This window comes from Cetorhinus maximus, chromosome 19 (genome assembly GCF_964194155.1).
Source record: "Cetorhinus maximus chromosome 19, sCetMax3.hap1.1, whole genome shotgun sequence".
NCBI classification, from domain to species: Eukaryota; Metazoa; Chordata; class Chondrichthyes; order Lamniformes; family Cetorhinidae; genus Cetorhinus; species Cetorhinus maximus.
The window spans coordinates 84,630,073-84,646,920 of NC_135897.1; the positions used below are offsets into that span (position 1 = coordinate 84,630,073).

General features: G+C 45.6%; 1 protein-coding gene across 1 annotated transcript in view; it reads left to right on the forward strand.

Annotated features, from left to right (window-relative positions):
• Positions 1 to 16,848, forward strand: part of LOC144693984 (mediator of RNA polymerase II transcription subunit 12-like protein) — a 590,784-nt gene that overhangs the window by 481,884 nt on the left and 92,052 nt on the right. The window contains exons 30-33 of the mRNA XM_078564267.1: positions 566 to 756; positions 7,442 to 7,603; positions 9,475 to 9,586; positions 13,439 to 13,528. Of these exons, the coding sequence (XP_078420393.1) occupies positions 566 to 756; positions 7,442 to 7,603; positions 9,475 to 9,586; positions 13,439 to 13,528 (555 nt within the window). The remainder of the gene's footprint in view (positions 1 to 565; positions 757 to 7,441; positions 7,604 to 9,474; positions 9,587 to 13,438; positions 13,529 to 16,848) is intronic.

Genomic DNA, 16,848 nt, shown 5'->3' on the forward strand with positions numbered 1-16,848 from the left:
TTCCTGGCTATCTGAGTTTTGGCAATGACCTTAAAACCAAAGCCAGCCCACTCAGCTTAGAAGTTAGAAAACGCTTTCTGCACCAATGGGCAGTGGAAGTGTGGAAGTCTCTCCTGTAAAGAGATTGAGAACAGCTGATCTGGCACAGACCACAATCTCATAGCTAAAGCATGACCAAGAGTAACTGGTATGGGCAAGAAATGTGCAACATATGTAAGACTTTTAATATATTATAGATTGTTTTTGGTCATTGCTACATTAATAAGAGGAGCCATTGAAATTGGTGATGTTCTGTTTGTTCCTCTATGTACAGTAAAATGTTGATGTGGTGGCCAGCAGTTGCTCCTGCAGTGGGAAAAGGGGAAACCTACTTGTATTCTAACAGCTAGATGCAGTTGGACCTGCCTATATTAAAAAGATGGATTATTTCATGACCTACAAAGGCCACCCATTGCATTTTGACATAAAGCTGGAACGTACAATCAGTTCTTGTCACAAAGATGATCCATGTTGTTCTTGAGATGTGCAATGTTGTTGCGCTCTTGACCGGTGATCTCTTTGCCAGGGTCCCGCATCAGTTGCTGAGATGAACTCGTTGTTGGAAAATATCGCCAAAGCCACCATTGAGGTCTTCCAGCAATCTGCTGAGCTGAACAGCAGTGTTGTGACAGCTGGAATTGGGCTGTTTAACCCGAGCAATAACTGCAACAATGGAAACAGCAACCCAAGACAGAATGGCAAAAAGACATTCCTCAGGTAAAGCAAGGCTTTGTCTATATTGTGAACAGCAGGGAATGGGATGATGGGTACTTCCTGATACATTTCAAGAACCTGATGATTGTTCTGAGTTTCTTCATTTGCATAAGGTGTCATAATGAGATGCAGCTAGATACACGGTGCAGACATGATGGGCCGAATGGACTCCATCTATGCTGCAAACGCCTAGGAGTCCACAACAGTAATAATGGTGACTTACAGATTTGACACCAGTTGTTACTGGAAGAGCAGGAAATAAACTTGAAGAAGTTGCTTGAGACACTGACTGTCAATAGAAAATTGGCATTTAGCAGCTCCTGTATTAACCAGCTCCGGTAGCTCACGCACTAACATTTCTGGCTTGATAAGCGAATGCTTAACACTGCATTTGAATTCGCCCGTCTGAAGGGTCCAGCTTGAGTAGTGGCGCCATGTGAGAGAGAGTTTGAGAGGCAAAGCAAATAGTTTGTGGAGGCAGTAAATGCGGGATTTGTTACACCGCTCTTTCAGTGTGCTAATCCACACTTTTGCCAATTTCCCTTTCACCCCTTTACCCTCCCCCATTTTTTTGGAGGTATTTCTTCATACTCAGGATCGATTCTGCAGCCGCCAGTCAGTCTCTGACCATTCTTGCTACATGAGCTTAAACCATGAATGTTGGTAAGCTGTTTGCCTGTACAAGCTGTTGTAGTGGAAATTAGAGTCATTGGCTGGGATTTCCCAGCCCAGCCATGGCGGACCCGCCTGGGGTGATGCAACGGCCCAGACATAAGTCCATTGACATTTGGCAGGACCGGATGATCCCGGTGGTGGGCGGGGCCCAGAGAATCCCGCGCATAGGGCTGGATTTTATGCTGCCCCGCTGGCGGGTATGAAGGCTGTGTGGGGCGTTGATGGGGGAAATGTAAAATGCAGCGCATGGCCCACCACCTGTCCCCGATCTGAGTGAAATTTTACAGGGACGGAGGAGACCTCGTGCAGCCTGCCTACCCTCGGGTCTATTGAAACAATTAATGGCTTCTTAAGGGTCTCATCTCACCGCTGCTGGTGTTTACCTGCAGCGAGGAGAGGACCACACTGCACGGGCTGATGTCAGGCAAGGGAGAGGAGTGAGGGAGAAACCTCCTCCTTTGTGGGTCCCCTCAGCGCATTGGAGGCACCCCCCACCGCATTCCCCCCTCCTAGTCACCCCTCAACCCCCTCGCCAAGACCATTGATCCCAGACTTACCAGGCCTCCCCAGCATTGGGGACAGCCTGTAGTCCCAGTAGTGGCCAGCGCTCCCACTGGCACTGAGGGACTACAGAGCTGTTGACCATCCAATTGACCGGCAGCTCTCTAAGATGATCCTTCCTCCCAAGACAGGGGTGGAAATCTTGCCTTAAAGCAAAATACACTGCACTCAGTGTTAAATTGCTGGAGGCTGCCCCCACCCTCAGCTTTTTAACCCAGTAAAATCTAGCTGATAGAGACATTATGGCACAGAAAGGGGCCATTTGGCCCATCAGGTCCATGCCAACTCTCTGTAGAGCAATCCAGTCAACCCCATTCCCCCATTCTATCCCTGTAGTCCTGCAAGTTTATTTCCATCAGGTGCCCATCCAATCTCCTTTTGAAATCATTGATCATCTCCATTTGCACCAACCCTCGCTCACTGTGTAAAATAGTTATTCTGTACATCTCTCCTCAATCTCCTGCTCAAAACCTTAAATCTGTGTCCCCTAGTCCCTGTACGATCAGCTAGTGGGAACAGTTTTTCTTTGTCTAACTTATCTAAAGGTGTCATAATCTTTTACACATCGATCAAGTCTGGATCAGAGACTTGGAATTCTGCAGTGAGTAACTCATCTGACTCCTCAAAGCCTGTCCAGCATTTTTAAGACCCAAGTCTGGGGTGTGATGGAATATTCTTCACTTGCCTGGATGAGTGCAACTCCAACAACATCCTAGAATCTCGACACCACTCAGGGCAAAGCAGCCCATTTGATTGGCACCCCATTAACCACCTTCAGCATCCGGTCCCTCCACCACCAATACAGAGTTGCAGCACAAGATGCACAGCAGTAACTCACCAAAGCTGCTTTGACAGAACATTCCAAACTTGTGACCTCTACCACCCAGAAGGGCAAGGGTCTCCCCTCAGTCGCCTTTCTTTCATTCATTTACAGGATGTGGGCTTCGCTGGCCGGGCCAGCATTTATTGCCCATCCCTAGTTCCCCTTGAGAAGGTGGTGGTGAGTTGTCTTCTTGAACCGCTGCAGTCCATGTGGTGTAGGTACACCCACAGTGCTGTTAGGAAGGGAGTTCCAGGATTTTGACTCAGTGACAGTGAAGGTGGGGGAGGCGATGGCATAGTTGAATTGTTGCTGGACAAGTAATCTAGAGACCCAGAGTAATGCTCTGCGGACCCGGGTGCGAATCCCACCGGGGCAGATGGTGGGATTTGAATTCAATAAAAATCTGGAATTAAAAACCTAATGACAGCCATGAAACCATTGTCATAAAAATCCACCTGGTTCACTAATGCCCTTTAGGGAAGGAAATCTGCCATCCGTACCTGGTCTCGCCTACAGCTGTGTGGTTGACTCTTAAATGCCCTCTGAAATGGCCTAGCAAGCCAATCAGTTGTATAAAACTGCTACAAAGTCTCAAAAAAGGAATGGACCACCCGGCATCAACCTAGGCACTGGAAACGACAACGGCATTCGCAGCCCTGTCGACCCTGCAAAATCCTCCTTACTAACATAATGGCGGTTAGTGCCAAAATTGGGAGAGCTGTCTCACAGACTAGTCAAACAACAGCCTGACATAGTCATCCTCACAGAATCATATCTTACAGATAATGTCCCAGTCAACACCATCACCACCTCTGGATACGCCCTGTCCTACCGGCAGGACAGACCCAGCAGAGGTGGTGACACAGTAGAATACAGCCGGGAGGGAGTTGCCCTGGGAGTCCTCAACATCGACTCTGGACCCCATTAAGTCTCATAGCATTAGGTCAAACCTGGGCAAGGAAACTTTCTGCATATTACCACGTACTACCCTCTCTCAGCTGATGAATCAGTGTTCATCCATGTTGAGCACCTCTTGGAGGAAGCACTGAGGGTGGCAAGGGCACAGAATGTACTCTGGGTGGGGCAGTTCAATGTCCATCACCAAGAATGGCTTGGTAGCACCACTACTGACCGATCTGGCCGAGTACTAAAGGACATAGCTGCCAGACTGGGTCTGCGGCAGGTGGTGAGGGGACCAACAAATGAGATAAACATACTTGACCACATCCTCACCAGCCTGCCTGCTGCAGATGCATCTGTCCTTGACAGTACTGGTACGAGTGACCTCCACACAGTTGTTATGGAGACGAAGTCCCACCGTCACATTTAGGATACCCTCCATCATGCTGTGTGGCACTACCACCGTACTAAATGGGATAGATTTTGAACAGATCTAGCAACTCAAGACAGGGCATCCATGAGGCGCTGTGGGCCATCAGCAACAGCAGAATTTTACTCGAACACAATCTGTAACCTCATGGCCCGGCATATCCCCCACTCTACCATTACCACCAAGCCAGGGGATCAACCCTGGTTCAATGAACAGTGCAGGAGGGCATGCCAGTAGCAGCACCAGGCATACTTAAAAATGAGGTGTCAACCTGGTGAAGCTATAACACAGGACTACTTGCACACCAAGCAGCATAAGCAGCAAGTGAAAGACAGAGCTAAGCGATCGCACAACCAACAGATCAGATCTAAGCTCTTCAGTCCTGCCACATCCAATCGTGAATGGTGGTGGACAATTAAACAACTCAGTGGAGGAGGAGGCTCCATAAATACCCTCATCCTCAATGATGGGGGAGCCCAGCACATCAGTGCAAAAGGTAAGGCTGAAGCATTTGCTACAATAATCAGCCAGAAGTGCCGAGTGGATGATCCATCTCGGCCTCCTCCAGAGGTCCCCAGCATCACAGATGCCAGTCTCGAGCCAATTCAATTCATTCCACGTGATATCAACAAATGGCTGAAGGTATTGGATACTGCAAAGGCTATGGGCCCTGACAATATTCTGGCAATAGTACTGAAGACTTGTGCACCAGAACTTGCCACGTCCCTAGCCAAGCTGTTCTAGTGCAGCCACAACACTGGCATCTACCTGGCTATGTGGAAAATATTCCAGGTATGTCCTGTACACAACGATCAGAACAACTCCAACCTGGCCAATTACTGCCCCATCAGTCTACTCTTGATCATCAGTAAAGTAATGGAAGGGGTCATCAACAGTGCTATCAAGTCACACTTGCTTAGCAATAACCTGCTCACTGACGCCCAGTTTGGGTTCTGCCAGGGCCACTCAGCTCCTGACCTCATTACAGCCTTGGTTCAAACATTGTCAAAAGAGCTGAACTCGTGAGGTTAGAGTGACTGCCCTTGACATCAAGGCCACATTTGACCAAGTGTGGCATCAAGGAGCCCTAGCATAACAAGTCAATGGGAATCAGAGTGAAAACTCTGCACTGGTTGGAGTCATACCTAGCACAAAGGAAGATGGTTGTGGTTGTTGGAGGTCAGTCATCTCAGCTCCAGGACATCACTGCAAGAGTTCCTCGGATAGTGTCCTCGGCCCAACCACCTTCAGCTGCTTCATCAATGACCTTCCTTCCATCATAAGCTCAGAAGTGGGAATTTTTGCTGATGATTGCACAATGCTCAGCACCTCTCGTGACTCCGCAGATGCTGAAGCAGTCCATGTCCAAATGCAGCGCGACTTGGACAATATCTAGGCTTGGGCTGATAAGTGGCAAGTAACATTCGTGCCACACAAGTGCCGGGAATCCGACGATATATTTCCAAGTCAATATGGTGAATGGCTTGGAGGGGAACTTCCAGATGATGGTGTCCCTAGGCATCTGTTGCCCTTGTCCTTCTAGATGGTAGTGGTCATGAGTTTGGAAGGTGCTGTCTAAGGAGCTTTGGTGAATTTCTGCAGTGCATCTTGTAGATGGTTCACACTGCTGCCACTGTGCGTCGCTGGTGGGGGGAGTGAATGTTTGTGGATGGGGTGCCAATCAAGCGGGCTGCTTTGTCCTGGATGAAGTCAAACTTCTTGAGTGTTGTTGGAGCTGCACTCATCCAGGCAAGTGGGGAGTATTCCATCACACTCCTGACTTGTGCCTTGTTAACGGTGGACAGGCTTTGGGGAGTCAGGAGGTGAGTTACTCATTGCAGGATTCCTAATCTCTGGCCTGCTCTTGTAGCCACAATATTTATATGTCTAGTCCAGTTCAGTTTCTGGTCAATGGTAACACCCAGGATGTTGACAGTGGGAGATTCAGCAATGGTAATGTCATTGAATGTCAAGGGATGACGGTTAGATTCTGCCTTGTAGAAGATGGTCATTGTCTGCCACATGTGTGGTGTGAATTTTACTTACCTATTGTCAACCCAAGCCTGAAATTGTCCAGATCTGCTGCATTTGGACATGTACTGCTTCAGTACTTGAGGGGTCGTGAATGGTGCTGAACATTGTGCAATCATCCATGAATATCCCTACTTCTGACCTTATGATGGAAGGAAGGTCATTGATGAAGCAGCTGAAGATGTTTGGGCCTAGGACTCTACCCTGAGGGAATAACAATGAGAGCTGGCCCTTCCTGCTCTTCTCCATCATGCTGTGGGTGAGAGAGTGCGGTAAGGGATTGGCTGCCTGCTGTGCTGGTGCAGGCAAGTGTTCAAACAAGTAAAAACCCTTGCATTTGTTGAAGAGCTGGGTATTCACCAGCTGCCCAGACCAGGATTCTGCCCTCGACCAAGGCTTTATACTGTTCATGGGACACTACTGCCACAGAGTAGCTGAATATTTTACATGGCCAGTTACAAAGTGACCCACGTGAAGCATTTTAGGATTTTTCAGCCCGATTATATAAATGCAGGTGTCAGTTGCCTTGTCATTTCTGCCTGACGAGAGGCAATGAAATGCAGCCATTATTAGTAATGATCTGATTAAAGTGAGCGAGCTCTGGTATAGAATTCAGTATGCTTTTCCATTGTGCAAGCGAAACCGTTGTGAACTCTCATGCAGTTTGCAAAGCAGTACCAGGCACAACCATGAGGTTCATTTACTGCTCTAATTTCGCTGCCAGCTATTCCTATTTGCTATCTCTGGCTGCAATTAAGGTGATGGTTTTAGAGATTTGTCATAACTGCGGCTGTTGTGTCATGACATGAAGAGGAAGTTAGATATTTGTAACAAGTTGCTCAGCAATGATGAAGTGTAAAGACAGGCTAACGTTTAAAGTAATAGCCTCCTTTACATAATCTTTACTCTAACCTGAACACTAACTTATCTTCTCTCCTTCCAGGCCTGATATGTTTCTGTTTATATTGCAGTTTTTTTCTTCCCTTCTCAACCCCCCCACCACCACCTTCTTAATCTTTTCTAAGAGTCTCTGGCGCATAATGAACATTCCCTTCTGCATTTGGACACTCAGTTTGCCAAAGGCTGTAATTCTGTTCTAAATGAGTTAAAATAAACTTCTTCTAAACCTATCTTTTGTGATGTTTGAATAGGTTTGCAATAAACAAGATAATAATTTGAAAGTGCTCCAATGGCCATTTGATGGGTTTTTTTTTAATGTGTATGTGTGTGTGTGTGTTTGTGTGTGTGTTTGTGTGGCTTTCATTCAGCTGTTCAGAGAGGAAAGGAGTTTGGCTTGTGGCACCGCTGATTGCAAAACTGCCCACATCCGTTCAGGGTCGAGTGCTGAAGGCAGCTGGAGAAGAACTCGAGAAGGGTCAACACTTGGGCTCATCGTCTAAAAAGGAAAGAGACAGGCAAAAGCAGAAAAGGTAAGACAATTATTGTAAAGAACGAAACAAAAAGAACCAAGGCAAAGGTAGATGATTATTCCCATTGTAATCCAAAAAATTTATAATAAAGCTTCGTTTAAAACGAAACAGACCTCTGAAAATCCTCTGCGTCGTTCCTCGATCTCATGGACCTCAAATGGGAAAGTTGAGGTACAGCCCCAAATGCTTATAGGCTAGTTTGCAACCCAATCTGCTGCTGTGCACAGTGGTCACTGTGGCCAAGAAGTGTTTTAAAAGCACAGAGGGAAATCTTCGCCCTCTCTCTAAATGGTCCCAATAGCCATCCAAATGGAAGAGAGGGAGGTAGCAGTCTGGCAAGTTTCACTTGCAGCATTGGAGAGTTGAACAGAGCTGAATAGTGCAGCAGTCTGTTCAGTTTCATTTGAAGGTGCTGAGGCTGCTTAAACAGGTTTAGTGACAGGTGATCTACGTGTAAAGGGATTTAGCGAGGGAGTTCCAGAGAATGGGCCTTAGACAGCTGTAGGCTGAAGGAACAAGAACACAGAGCTTGGTGCAGTCTAGGGCAACAGAAAGATGCAGAGGTAGGCTGGGTGCAAAGGCCATGGAGGGACTTAACTTCAGGGATACGTGTACAAAAGCAAAAAAAAAAGAAAACAAGCTTTTTTAATTGCTTTTGGAAGAAACAATTTGGATGTTGCAGAGCTCCACATGTAGGGTAGCAACACAAAGGAAATGTCTCATAGTTTTGGAACTAACACCACTTGACTTCTGCTGTTCATGTTGTAATCCACTGCCCTGAGCTATTTCTGGATATGTACTTGATCATTTGAAGTCAGGTTATTTCAGAATAAATGACTATTCTGTGCATGGGGCACTGAAGTCATTGCTATCTTGGAACAACTAACCTTCACTCCAAAACAGCTATTCAGCATTCCATTGAAGTTTCAATTTTTGAGGTTCAACAGGTCGAATTTTCCCAGTTGGGTCATGATCCTGACCAGGAAACCACTCCAGGGGCCCTTCGAATTAGGTTCAGCACAGCCCACGGGTAGGGCCACCAACCTCCATCGCAGTGTAAACACTGCTGAGGGGCCCAGCAACAGGAGCAGCAGCGGCAGCACCATGCAAGTGCCTCCAATAGGAGGACAGCAGCTGCCTTTGCAGCAAGAGCTGTATTAGCAGAGGCCTCAGTCTCCATGAGCTGCCTGCTGCTTGGGGATCCCTCAGGATTATGATTTACTGTGGCCAATTCATGAAAGGCCTCACATGTATTGTGCCTTGGACCTCCCATTGTGAAGCCGCTTCCACTGCATTTACTGGACTCCTGCCAGAGCATGACATCGGTAAAATTCCAGTCCAATTGCACAAAAGAGGCTAATTGCCCCACTGAGTGCCTCAGTTGGCTAGCTGCTGTTGCCAGGCAGATTGCCGTCACTGCTGGGAGCGCAACCATGGCGCAGAGCTGACCAGACGGTACGTTGATCGCATTTTCCTTGCACACCACCCCCCCCCGCACGCCCCACTTCTAAAGTCACCTTCACGGGGTTGGGAAAATTCAGCCCATTGTCTTCCACACCCATGCTTCATCTCGATGAGTCTTTATGTGATAAATTGGAACGTGCATTTCAGTGGCAATTGTGTTAAGAGTCAGTGATAGGGCTCTCCTCTGTTTACATTCGCATCATGCAATCACTTGGTAGTACAGAACCTGAATATTGCTCAGAAGAGAGACATGTTGCCGAAGCGTTTTGTCTTGCACTGATCAGGACCAATGCAAGAATGCCAAATTTCCAACGATCACAGCAATTTAGACTTGCAAGGGCTACAAAAAGCTTCAGCATTTTCGTATCTTGATTAATCTCAATCTGTTATTTTTTTCACATCTGCAGCATGTCACTGTTGAGCCAACAACCATTCCTGTCCTTGGTCCTCACCTGCCTCAAGGGGCAGGATGAGCAGAGAGAAGGCTTGCTGACCTCCTTGCAAAATCAGATCAACCAGGTAATCGGTTCTCAGAAAGTGAACCAGCGCATGCGTAGCATAGCACTGGGGCCGGCGCAGCTCCTGAGGGCAAAATAAAAGCCGATAGTTCATGAACTCTTGTACGTTTTGACACCGGACTTCATTGAATTGAACTCTGAATTGATTTGCCAATGAGGGAACTACATTGAGCTGTGTGGCTCATGAAACTCAAGCAGTTGAACCTAGCGGTGTTGCTGATGCTGCACGCAAGCATTACAGCAAATTGCCTGTGAGAGGGAACACTGTTGCGAGATGAGGAGAAATTTCTTCACCCAGAGAGTGGTGAGCCTGTGGAATTTGTTACCACAGAAAGTAGTTGAGACCAAAACACTATGTTTTCAAGAAGGAGTTTGATATAGCTCTTGGAGCGAAAGGGATCAAAGGGTATGGGGAGAAAGCGGGAGCAGACTATTGAGTTGGATGATCGGCCATGATCATAATGAATGGCGGAGCAGGCTCGAAGGGCCGAATGGCCTACTCCTGCTCCTAGTTTCTATGATTTGATACCCTATATTCAATCTGGAGTTATGTTAATCAAGAGCATGATTAGCTACTCCAAAGCTATCAAATTCACCGCATGGTCTTTGTCCAGTTAGTTCAGTAGGTGGAATTCGAAACACACAAAGACCAGCCACGATCTTATTGAATGGCAGAGCAGGCCCGAGGGGCTGAATGGTCTACCCCTGCTCCTAATCCTTTCGTTCTTATCTGATCTTGTTTCCTCTGATGAATGAAATAAACAGATTAACACACCAGACCAATCCAATATTCTACTTACTTGTTAACCAAAGAGCCTTAAAAAAATCATTTAAAACTAGAAAGGTTGATGAATTTTTCTATGCAAAAAGTCACAGCCCCATAAAAGATTTGTTCTGAGTAAAAGCAAAATACCATGGGTGCTGGAGATCTGAAATAAAAACAGGAGGTGCTGGAAAAACTCAGCAGGTCAGGCAGCATCTGTGGAGAGAGAAAGACGTTTTGAGTTGAATATCACTTTTCTTCAGAACCGGTTCCAAAGAAGACTCATATTGGACTTGAAACGTTAACTCTGTTTCTCCCTCCACAGAATCTGCCAGACATGCTGAGTTTTTCCAGCACCTCCTGTTTTTATTTCTTTCCTGAGCATTAGTGTTTTCTTTATTCTTTCACGGGACGTGGACCTCGCTGGCTAGGCCAGCGCATTTTCATTGCCCATCTGTAACCTCCCCTGAGAAGATGGAGGTGAGCTGCCTCCTTGAACCGCTGCAGTCCATGTGTTGTAGGTGCACCCAAGGATGGCTGACCAAAAGCTTGATCAAGGGTCTGGATTTTTACAAGGGAAATAGAGAGGCAATGAGATTTAAAGAATGGATCGTAAGAAGTGAGATCTAGACAGCTTGAAAGCATGACCAGCGATTGCGAGAGGGAATAGGGAATGCACGTGAACCCTGAAATGGGGGAACAAAGTGTTCAGGCGAGGATCTGTTGCAGGCTGGAAGAGGCAGTGGAGACAGCGAGAGAAAGGCCATTGGGGAATGTAAATCCAAGGAGAAAAATAAATAAACCTGGGGCTCCAGAGGGCTGGGAGACAATGTAGGTAAGCAAGGATGGGGATAATGAGCGAGTGGGACTTGGTGTGATAGGATTGTGGCAGCAGCATTTTAAATTATATGTAATTTATTGAAGAGTGAGTATTGGGAAGCCAAAAAGGAAAGCATAGGTGAAATCAGGGTTGGAGGTATGTAGGGGTTTCAGTAGTGGGTGCACTGGGGAAGGCATTGAGGCAGATGATGTTAGACAGGTGGAAATAAATGATATTTATGATAGGATGCAGGGTCAGAAATACAGCCAAGATGCTATAATTACAAACAGTCTGGATCAGGGTCAGAGAATGATCGGGGTGGAGGATGGAAACCAAGGCAGGTGTGTGGTTGGGGACAAAGACAATGTCTTCAGTATTCCCAGAGGCTGGTTGGAAGGCGCTAAGACTCATCAAAGACGAGATGTCTGACCAGGAAGCTCGATAATCTGATGGAAAGGACCTGTTGCAGCAGGGGCTGGGCTGTAACATGTGGCGAGCCGTTCAAAGCTCCATGGACTTCGGCGGGACTAGAAAATCCCGCTGGTGGGAGAGGCCGTAAAATCCCACCCTTGATCTTGTGTGTTTGGTACATTAGTGCCCTAGGCACAGTAAAGAAGATAGCACAATACATATAATATAAATGGAATTTAATCTTTCATGGGCTGAGCAGTTGATTGTCGTTAAACGTGGGAAATTGTGCAATGAAACAACCTGCAAAAGTTCAGACAGAATAGTGGGATGCAGACATTTCGACTTTATTGTCATGACCTTCCTCCCACTGTTAAAATCAGGATTCATTACACAGTTTCTTATTCCTTCCCAGAACTTTTAAACTCTTTTCTGCTGTGGTCAGCGGACAAGTGGATTGGACAGTCTGCACCTTGCCAGCGATGCTCACACCCCATGAAAGAATTTTAAAAAAGAAGTAACATTCATTACAAGGTGTTACAGAAAGGGCAAAGGCTGCATTGGTTCTAGTCACCATTTTACTGTAATCACCAGGGCTAAATTTGATGTCACTGAAGTAACTAAATAGAGAAAGATTTTAATACATCCTCACAAATATATCCATGAATAATCTATTTGTGCCAGCAAGAATGATGGTCGGTTGTGTAACATCTACAGCAATAATGGTTTAATTTATACGGCACATTTAATGTAGTAAAACATCCCAAGACACTACACAGGAGCATTATAAAACAAAATTTGGTACCGAACCACATAAAATTGACATCATGCTGAAGATACGGCCACCAATGGCGGAGTGATTAAAATCGTGAATGGCATTGGGGGCGCAGAGATGCCGGAGGGTTGCAAGGATGGAGGATGGAATTTTATTTCAATCTTTCATCATATTTGTTTTGGCTCTAAATGTAATCGTTGATGCTCTTGCCTGTGTGATGGGTCAAGTCATGTGAAAATGATTACATCTGACTATTTCTGAGCAAAGTATCTTAACCAGGGTCAGATCCTGTAAGATTAGTAATGTCACTCAGTAAACAAGTCAAACATGGCTGAAAACAGTGTTTGCAATGATTTTCGTGATTAACGTTATCCATTGTGTTCTGGAAAAAGTGAAATAAACAAATCAGCTGCTTTGAAGTAGGACCATGCATCCAGTTTTTGGACCGGCCACTTGAATTTTGATTAAATTGTCTCGAAACGTGCAAAACAGAAACCACACAACAAAAGTTTAATCATAACATTTTTTTAAATTTTCCCCTCAATTACTGTCCCTTATAATTTCGTGACCTTAATCACTGGAAAGTTGCCAGATTGAAATGATGTAGAGTAGGAGGAGGCTCACGTGGAACATTAGCACCAGCATAGTCGAGTGAGCCAGTTGGGCTGCATTTGTTCAGTAAATTCTATGTTAAAGGATGGTAAACTTTTTTGTTTGCACGCTATATATAGAGATCAGTTTCCTGTGCATTCGTAAAATACAATCTAACAGTGGAAGTTTCACGCAGTTTGAACCTTGTTACTAGGTTCTCAAGTTCTTTACGTATTACAGTAGATGTAATCTTGTGTTGTCAATGTTGCTGTGCTGTATCCTGGGTTTACAGAAGTATGCAAATAGTATTTTAAAGCTGCAGTTCCTCAGCCGTAATACTGGAGAGATACAGTTTTTCTTTGATGTTAATAATCTGCCACAAACTATATTTGCAATTTGGTTTTAAAAACTTAATGTTGTTAGTAAGATGATATGAATTGAGGTGAATGCTTTTTTGCCAGCTACTAAAACCCACCCTTCCATGCAATATTCCCAGATTTTGAGTAACTGGCGGGAAGAACGTTACCAGGATGACATAAAAGCCCGACAGATGATGCATGAAGCCCTGCAGCTGCGTTTGAATCTGGTGAGACAGCGGCGTGGCTCCCCTCAAAACTATTTCTTTTAAAAACAGGAAGCTCTTCCTCAAAGTTGAGGAAGCACAGGGGGCGGCATTGGTTAACCCTGTGTACAGTTACCTTGGCCCCACATTACATGGCATTGGTGGAATTGTGTATTCTCTCATCTCTCTTCTACCACTCTGAAGAGCGTAGCGTGTGATGTTTCTGGCATCTTGAGAGATTGGAGAGAGGAGCTAATGTCAGCTTCAAGGTGAGCATCTGCCACGTCCAAGATACAAATGAATCTGAGCTGTGAGTGTCACGCAGCCTTTAAGTTACCGAGCTGTAGTGGGTGAGATACCTGACTTTTCCAGCAGCCCTGTTAAGGAAATAAAGCAGAAGTGTTGACGATTTGTCAAGTTGCAAGCCATTAGGAAGTATAATGGTATCTTAGCCCTTTTAGCAAAGGGGTTGGAGTATAAGAGAAAGGAAGTCTTGTTGCAATTATATGCGGCTTTGGTGAGAACACACCTTGAGTACCATGCATAGTTTTAGTGTCCACCGAGTGGGTACAATGAAGGTTCATTAGATTGTTTCCTGGGATGAAAGATTGAGTAGCATGGGCCAATATCCTCTGCAGAAGAGTGATAGGGTGATTTCATCATCTCCGGGTTGATGCTGAGGGACTCTTTCTTCCAGGTGGAGAGTCTAGAACTAGGGGTCAGAATCCTAGGATCAAGGTTCCACCATTTGGGATTGTGTTGAGAACTTTCTTCACTCAGAAAGTTCTTTGGAATTCTCTACCCCAAAGAACTGGGCATGCTCAGTCATTGAGTATATTTAAGATTGAGATTGACAAGATTTTTGACACAAAAGGAATTGAAAGATATGAGGATAGGATGGGAGAGTGGACTTGAGACAGAAGATCAGGGAGGGTTTAAACTACCTTGGCAGGGGGATGGGATCCTGAGAGAGGTTCTGCAGGGGGAGATGCACAGCCAAAATTAGAAGAGAGAGCAAGTGAGTCTGGAAGGCATAGAAATTATAGGCCAGTTAAAGCACAAGGGTGTTTGGCAAGGTTGGATGGTATTTATTTTAATGCAAGGAGTCTGACGAATAAGGCAGATGAGTTGAGGGCACAAATTAACACATGAAAGTATGATGTCATTGCTGTCACAGAGACATGGTTGAGAGAGGAGCAGGATTGGCAGCTCAATATTCCAGGATATAGGGCCTTCAGGTGAGACAGGGAAGAGGTAAAAGAGGAGGGGGTATCGCAATATTGATCAAGGAATCAATTACAGCAGTAAGGAGGGATGACATTTTAGAAGGCTCCTCAAATGAAGCTATATGGGTAGAACTTAAAAAACAAAAAAGGAGCAATCACATTGCTGGGAGTGTACTATAGGGCCCCAAACAGTCAGAGAGAAATAGAAGAGCAGATATGTAGGCAAATTTCAGAGAAGTGTAAAAATAATAGGGTAGTAGTAATAGTGGGGGATTTCAACTTCCCCAACATTAACTGGGTTCGTCATAGTGTGATAGGTTTAGAGGGAGCGGAATTCTTAAAATGCATCCAGGAGAGCTTTTTAAGCCAGTACGTAGAAGGTCCTACAAGAGAGAGGGCAGTCCTGGACTTAATTTTAGGGAATGAAGCCGGGCAAGTGGTAGAGGTATCAGTGGGGGAACATTTTGCAGATAGTGATCATAAGTCCGGTAGATTCAAGATTGTTATGGTAAAGGACAAGGATGGGCCAGAAACCAGAGTTCTAAACTGGGGAAAGCCGATTTTAATAAGATCAGATGTGATTTGGCCAGAGTGGATTGGGAGCAGCTACTTTTAGGTAAATCTGCGTCAGAGCAGTGAGACTCATTCAAGAAGGAAATATGGAGAGTACAGGGCAACATATTCCAGTAAAGATAAAGGATGGGACCAACAAATCCAGGGAACCCTGGATGTCGAGGGATATACAGGATTGGATAAAGAGAAAAAGGGAGGCTTATGGCAGATACCGAGGGCTCAAAACAGCGGAAGCCCTGGAGGAGTATAGAATGTGTAGGAGGGATCTTAAAAAGGAAATTAGGAGAGCAAAAAGAGGCATGAAAAAACATTGGCAGGTAAAATAAAAGAAAATCCAAGTTATTTTACAAGTACATTAAGAGTAGGATAACTAGGGAAAGAGTAGGACCCATTAAGGACCATAGTGGTAATTTGCGTGTGGAGCCGGAAGATGTAGGCAGGGTTCTAAATGAATACTTTGTGTCGGTGTTCACAAGTGAGAGGGACGACGTGGGTATGGAAATCAGGCAGAAGGACTGTGATATAATTAAAGAAATTAGCATAGAAATGGAGGAGGTTTGAAGTGGTCTGGCAGGCTTAAAAGTAGATAAATCTCCAGGCCTGGATGAAATGTATCCTAGGCTGTTGAGTGAGTCAATGGAAGAGATAGCAGGGGCGCTGGCAATAATTTTCAATACCTCTATGGCCACAGGAGAGGTGCCAGAGGACTGGAAGACAGCCAATGTGGTGCCATTATTCAAGAAGGGAAGAAGGGATAAACCAGGGAACTACAGGCCGGTCAGTCTAACCTCAGTGGTGGAGAAACTATTGGAAGCAATTCTGAGGGACAGAATCAATCTATACTTGGAGAGGCAGGGATTAATCAAGGACAGTCAGCATGGTTTTGTTAAGGGGAGGTCATGTCTGACCAATTTGATTGAATTTTTGAAGAGGTAACCAGGTGTGTAGATGAGGGCAATGCATTTGACGTAGTCTACTTGGACTTCAGCAAGGCTTTTGATAAGGTCCCACATGGGAGACTGATAACGAAGGTAAGAGCCCATGGGATCCATGGCAATTTGGCAAATTGGATCCAGAATTGGCTGAGTGGCAGGAAGTAGAGGGTGATGGTTGAGAGGTGTTTTTGTGACTGGATGCCTGTGTCCAGTGGGGTTCCACAGGGATCGGTGTTGGGTTCCTTGCTGTTCATGGTATATCTAAACGATTTAGACTTGAATGTAGGAGGGTTGATCAGTAAGTTCACGGATGACACAAAAATTGGTGGGATGGTAAATAGTGAGGAGGATAGCCTTAGACTACAGGAGGATATAGACGGGCTGGTCAGATGGGCTGACCAGTGGCAAATGGAATTTAATCCGGATAAGTGTGAGGTGATGCACTTGGGCAGGACAAACAAGGCACGGGAATACACGATGAATGGTAGGACCCTGGGAAGTACCGAGGATCAGAGGGACCTTGGTGTGCATGTCCACCAGTCCCTTAAGGTAGCTGGATAGGTAGATAAGGTGGTTAAGAAGGCATATGGGATACTTGCCTTTATTAGCC